We start from the raw sequence: 7,276 nt of genomic DNA on the forward strand, positions 1-7,276 counted from the left end.
GGGAAGAGCCCTGCAGTTACCAGAAAGGAATCACTCAGATTCAAGAAGTGTTTCAGGTAAGTCCTGGGCATCTGCATCTACGGTTGATATAGTTATGGGGACAAATTCACACTTAAAAATAAATACATTTGCACATATACAGACAACAATGTTAGAATCCACAAGGTGGAGGCCTAGCATACAGTAAAAAATATAAAATAAAGAAGTTATCCATCCATGTCATGCTGGATCTGTCTTTGTTTCCATCTTCTCTTCTCAAATAATAACTCACTGAGGCAAGAAGGATATAGTTACAACAGTAACGGGAATGAAAAGCTTGTATGATAATATCAGAATTCAGCATCCAAAGTCCAGGATGAGTGATGGGGGAATCGCACAAATACAAAGTACAGATGATTCGAAAATGGACAAGTAATTACCCAGACAAATTTATCCACTAAAATTTCTAAACAAAGATTTTTTCTGTGCCCCAAACTCTGTCCAAGCCCTACTACAATGAACCATGTTTGGCAGAAACCAGCAAAATTCTGAAAAGCAATTATCCTTCCATTAAAAAATAATTTTTTAAAAAATGAGTGAACTCTAAGGTAAACTATGGGCTTTGAGTGATAAAGGTATGTCCATGTAGATTCATCCTTGTTAAAAAATGTTTCACTCTAGTGAGTGATGTTAATAACACACAAGGCGATGCATGTGTTGGAGTAGAGAATATATGGGAAATCTCTGTATCTCCCTCTCAATTTTGTTATAAACCTAAAACTGCTCTAAAAAATATGATTAATGAAGAATGCAGATGTTAAAAAAGGAATTCTCTATCTCTGTCCATTTCTCTCTGGTCTTACGACCCCTCTTATAACCTATTTTCCCAACATCCCTAAGTAGCTGAGAAACTAAAAAGGAGGTAGAAAAATATATCTCACCCTCAATTCTCCACATTATTGGAGGAAAGAAACATCACAGGTAAATATTGTACTTACCGTATCTCAGTGAGAATAAAGCTTAAATGTACTAGGAAAATGCATGCTTCAGATGAAAGGAGAGTCTATTAATTTGTATTTTACTTCTCTTTAGCAAAATCAAAACCATGAGATGGGACAACATATCAAGTCCTTCTGAATTTATCCTACTGGGGCTCTCCTCTAGGCCTGAGGACCAGAAGCCTCTATTTGTCCTCTTTGTTACTATCTACCTGGTCACTCTGATGGGAAACCTTATCATTATCCTGGCCATCTATTCAGATATTCACTTACAGACCCCCATGTACTTCTTTCTGAAAAGCCTGTCCTTTGTTGATATTTGCTACACAACAGTTATTATTCCAAAAATGCTGATAAACTTCTTATCAGAGGCAAAGACCATCCTCTATAGTGAGTGCATGACCCAGACATACTTCTGCCTCTCCTTTGGTAATGTAGATAGTTACGTCCTAGGGGCCATGGCCATTGACCGCTATGTGGCCATATGCAAACCCTTTCATTACATCACCATCATGAGCTATAAATGTTGTGTCCTTCTACTGATAATCTCCCTCACCATCCCATTTCTTCACTCACTCCTCCATGTCCACTTGCTGAATCAACTCACCTTCTGTGCTTCCAACATTACCCATCATTTCTTCTGTGAACTCAAGGCAATGCTGAAGTTGTCCTGCTCATCTACATATGTCAATGAGATAGTGATCAAGACAGAAGGACTGTCTGTGGTGATGGCCCCCTTTATGTGCGTCATTATCTCTTATCTGAGGATTCTCACCACTGTTCTGAAGATCCCTTCAACTGCTGGGAAGTATAAGGCCTTCTCTACCTGTGGCTCCCACCTCACCGTGGTGAGCCTGTTTTATGGGAGCATCAGCTATGTCTATCTCCAACCGCTGAACAGCTACACTGTCAAGGATCGGATAGCAACAGTTATCTACACTATGTTAACTTCCATGTTGAACTCTTTAATCTACAGTCTGAGAAACAAAGATTTGAAACAGGGCTTGGGGAAACTGATAGGTAGGATAAAGTCACAATGACATGGGTTTTATGCTAAGTCTTAGGCAATTCTGCAGATTCACTGTTGCCTGATTGCAAGTTCTTGGTGTTTGTGATCAACTGAGAAATATTAGTAAAGGTGCTTCATGAATGATGGGAAAATATTAACTGAATATAATGTTTCCCCTGACATTTCCTACATTGAACCCAGTGATAGCCATCATTGTTGTTGTTTTATTGCTAAGTCATGTCTGACTCTTTAGATTATTATATAGGAAAACATCAAAGTATGTGATAGCTTAATAGTATTTTGAACTATACTGAGGTAGGGAAATTAATGAATACATACATTGTTTATGATGAAAAATTGACACAAGGTCTTTGAAATGAAATTTGTCAATATATATAAAGTACACCCTTTGACCGGAAATGCCATCTAAAATTTTAGCCTACAATTGTACTTGTGGAAGCCAAACAATAATAGCTAAATGTCTTTCTACTTGTTTCTTATTATATACACATACAGTTGAATGCTATGAAAAAAAAAAAGAAGCTGTTAAAATGAGTGAACCTATATTCACTCATCCAAGAAATAATGGTACGTTCTTACTATGTTCAAGCAGTGTTCTAGGTGCTAGGATACAACAGTGAACACAGAATCTCTTCATGGAGTGATGCTCCAGTGTAAAGTTTAAGTTTTCCATTTACTGACATACAACAATGTTCAATATATATATTGTGAATTGCAAAAACTTAAGGAACAGAACTGTATGCAGTTTTAGATACATGGTTGAGTAGATGTGAATGATTGTAGTGCACAGACTGTCTATTTTCTGGATGCTTACCCTAGAAATTGCTATTTGGTCACCTGCCTCTGGATGGTTCCAGGACAAGAGAAAAACTTGGTTATCACTCTTTAGTCTTCACCACTATTTGAATTTTTATTCATACATATTTTTAATACATATATTTTTTAAAGTTTTAAATAGCTACTTAGCCACTTAGGCTTTTTATGTGTGACTGATTTCAGACCAGATCATCATGCCCAGATTTTTCTTCCATGAGATATCTTTCATAGATAAAGACCAATACAGTATACTAACACATATATATGGAATTTAGAAAGATGGCAACGACAACCCTATATGCAAAACAGAAAAAGAGACACAGATGTGCAGAACAGACTTTTGGACTCTGTGGGAGAAGGCGAGGGTGGGATGTTTCGAGAGATCAGCATCGAAACATGTATATTATCTAGGGTGAAACAGATCACCAGCCCAGGTTGGATGCATGAGACAAGTGCTCGGGCCTGGTGCACTGGGAAGACCCAGAGGGATCGGGTAGAGAGGGAGGTGGGAGGGGGGATCGGGATGGGGAATACATGTAAATCCATGGCTGGTTCATGTCAATGTATGGCAAAACCCACTACAATATTGTAAAGTAATTAGCCTCCAACTAATAAATTAAATGAAAAAAAAAAAAAAGATATCTTTCATGCAGATTTGGACACTGACACAGACTTCCTTCCTAAAAGTTCATGGTGATGGCCAGGTGGTCACATTGCATGCTTTTTTATGTTGTAAATAACATCATGTCTTCCTCCAAGACATCATCATAACCATTGGCAAAGGTCATACAGAAGTTGTAGGATGTTGAGATATGAATAATAAATATTTGTCATATTCTCATGACTCTGGTATAGAGCACTCAAAAATGTTAATAGATATTACTGTTATATTAGTGGCTAGATTTATTAACCTATCTGGGTACACTCTACTGCATATTTCAACATGCTGTTGATCAGTTCTGAAGTTGTGTCTGACTCTTTGTGACCTCATGGAATTGCAGCATGCCAGGCTTCCCTGTCCTTCACTATCTCCGTGAGTTTGCTCAGACTCATGCCCATTGAGTCAACGATGCCATCCAATCACCTCATCCTTTGTCACCCCTTCTCCTCCTGCCTACAATCTTTCCCAGCATCAAGGTCTTTTCCAGATCCCAGTGCTAATCCAAGTGTGATCAGTCTGAGTCTTTTTGGCCCCATAGACTATAGACCACCAAGTTACTCTATTCATGGAATCTTCCAGGCAAGAACACTGGAGTGGGTTGCCATTTCCTACTCCAAGGGACCTTACCAACCCAGGGGTTGAACCCCCATCTCTTGCATTCCTCCTGCATTGGCAGGCAGATTCTTTGCCACCTGGGAAGCCCATGCTAATAAAATCTTCAAGGAAACAAAACAGATATATGAAGCTGTCTAGAAACAACTCATTAAAATTGGCATTTATGAATTGTTAACTAGCAGAGTTTTGATTTAGTATAATGTTTTAATTTTTCTGCACCAAAAACTAAATTCTTCATTTTATTAATGGCATTTTTACTATCTCTTTATGTAAATAGACCTGATCTTCATTAGCATGGTTGAAATTCCAATATGAAAAAAGATTAAGTAAAGAACTGGATTAGAATTGTATAATACCAATAAAGGTAATTCATCTCATCAATGTAACATTATTCATCAATTACTTTATTTTCAGTTTAAATTGTTAGTATAGTTTACATGACATTTAATTTGTAAAAATGTTTATTTTCTGTTGTTTGGAGAGCTGGAGTTTATAAGCAATATAAGAATTAAGAGTAAAGCTTGTTTTAAATTTATACATATTAAGTAACATCACAAAAATATACCTACGTAAAACAATAAAATTGTGCATATATTTGTTGTAGTTATTTGTGTTCTTCCTTTAAAACAGATGTTCTGATTGTATGAGCTTGAGAGACTCTGCTCTTTCACTTCATTCGGATCTCTGCTCAAATATTCCTCTTTCAGAGAGCTCTTCCCTGATTCTGCTTTCTGAAAGACTACCTCCCCTGTCACACTATGTTCACTTGTACGTTTTTTTACAATGCCCCATGTGACTTTGGGGTGTATTATATTTTTATTTGTTTAATATCTGTCTTTCCTCACTAAAATTCAAACTCTGTGAGTACCTGTGCTTTATTTTATTTACTTCTGTATTTCTAGAACTTACTAAAGTCCCTGGTACATAGCAGACCTTCAGAAAATATTTACTGAATGAATGAATGAAAACGTTCCTTACAGTTCTGGGCAGAGCTGGAATTGAATGAATTCTTCACTTTGGACTCCTCATGAAGAGCCACATACAAAAGAATGAGTTTGTACCCTAATCTTATATACAAAAATCAACTCAGAATGGCATAAAAACTTAACTGTAAATCCTGGAACTGTAAAACTTCTAGAAGAAAACACAGAGAAAATTCCTTGACATTGGTCTTAATAATATTTTTTTTTAGTATGACATCAAATGTGTAGACAACAAAAGCAAAAATAATTAAGCAGGACTGTCTCAAAACTAAAAGGTTTTTACACAGCAAAGAAAAACCATCAACAAAATGAAAAGGCAAGCTACATAACATGAAAAATATTTGCAAACCATACATCTGATGAGGGGTTAATATCCAAAATATATAAGGAACTCATACAACTTTGCAGAAAAATAAGTAACTCAATTAAAAATTGGGCAAAGCACAACTGAATAGACTTTTTCTCCAAAGAAGACATACAAATGTCCAAGAGGTACATGAAAAGATGACCAGCATCACTATTAGGGAAGTGAAAATCAAAACCATGATAAGTTATCATCACACACCTCTTAGAATGGTTATCACTTTAAAAAAAGAAGAAGAAAAAAAAAGGAAACCCTTGTACACTGTTGGAAGAAATGTAAGTGGGTAAAGAATCTGCCTGCAGTGCAAGACACATAGGAGTCTCAGGTTCAACTCCTGGGTCAGGAAGAGTGGGCATGGCAACCCACTCTAGTATTCTCATCTGAAGAACCCCATGGAATGAGGAGCCTGGCAGATTACAGTCCAAAGGGTCATAATATTTGACAGAAACAACAAAATTCTGCAAAGCAATTATCCTTCAATTAAAAAAAAATAATAAATAAATTTTTAAAAATAAACAAGAAAGAAAAAAACCTTTTAATTAAAAAAAAAAAAAAGAGTCTGACAATGCTAAGCAGCTAGGTACAAGCACTATTATGAAAACCTGTATGGAAATTCCTCAAAAAATTAGAACCACCATGTGATATAGCAATCCCCTTCTTGGTTTATCTAAAGGAATTGAAATCAAGATCTCAAAGAGATACCTGCTGCATGCCCATGTTCCATGCAGCATTATTTATAATAACTAAGATATGGAAACAACTGAAATGTCCATTGACAGATGAATAGATAAGTAAAATGCAGTATATACATATAGTGGAATATTATTCAGCCTTAACATCTTGTCATTTGTGACCACATGAATGCAGGAAGACATTATGTTGAGCATAACTAGCCAGACACAGAAAAAAACATTTGCATGATCTCACTTAGGTAGGTAGACTCTAAAACAGCCAAACTCAGAGAAGCAGAGAGTAGAATAGAGGTTCCAGGGGTTGAAAAAAGGGAGATGCTGATAGGTAAAGGTCAAAGGATAAATGTTCTGGATATCCACTGTATAGCATAGTGCCTATAGCTAACAGTACTCTATTGTATGCTTAAAATTTTCTAAGGAGGTAGGTGGATCTTATGTTAAGTGTTCATCCCCATCATCACCATCACCATCATCATCATAGATGGTGTGGGAGGAAACTTTGGGAAGTAATGAACATGTTTATGGCCTTGGTGTTGATGGCTTCACAGGTGTATACTTAACCCCAAAGTCATCAAACTGCATACACTAAATGTGTAAAGCTTTTATATGTTAATCATACCTCGGATGTTCCTGGCAGTACTGTGATAACAATCTGCCTACCAATGCAGGGAAAATAAGTTTGATCCTTGATCCAGAAAGATTCTACACACTGAGGAGCTAAGCCCTTGTGCCCCAACTACTGAAGCCTGTGCTTCATCGACAGCCTGTGCTCTGTCAACAAGGGAAGCCACCACAATGAGAAGCCTGTGCACTGCAAGGAAGAGTGTAGGGAATATGCTATGCACAGGCCTGTACTATAACTAACAGGGCTTCTTTGAAAAATAAGAATGACTTTCTCATCACCCCCAGGGGAAGGGCTGGGAGCAGTAAAAAGTTGGTGGAAAGACATCTTGAAAACAAGATGTTGAAGTACTAATGTGACTGATGGAAAACCATTCGTGACTGTTTCCATAACCAGAGCCTTGAGAGAGTTGCTGAGAAAGGGCGTCACTAGCCGAGGGGCTAAACAGAGTCATTAAAGGCCTGAAGGTTTGACATTGAGGCCTGTGCATTGTATATCTTTATCCCCTATCTGAGA

General features: G+C 37.1%; 1 protein-coding gene across 1 annotated transcript; it reads left to right on the plus strand.

Annotated features, from left to right (window-relative positions):
- The first annotated feature begins 1,084 nt into the window (after nt 1–1,084).
- LOC122442683 (olfactory receptor 1L1-like) lies at nt 1,085–2,017 on the plus strand. Its single transcript, XM_043470520.1, has one exon. It carries the CDS (start codon nt 1,085–1,087, stop codon nt 2,015–2,017), a length of 933 nt encoding a protein of 310 aa, XP_043326455.1.
- Nucleotides 2,018–7,276: the final 5,259 nt, after the last annotated feature.

This window comes from Cervus canadensis, chromosome 5 (genome assembly GCF_019320065.1).
Source record: "Cervus canadensis isolate Bull #8, Minnesota chromosome 5, ASM1932006v1, whole genome shotgun sequence".
NCBI lineage: Eukaryota > Metazoa > Chordata > Mammalia > Artiodactyla > Cervidae > Cervus > Cervus canadensis.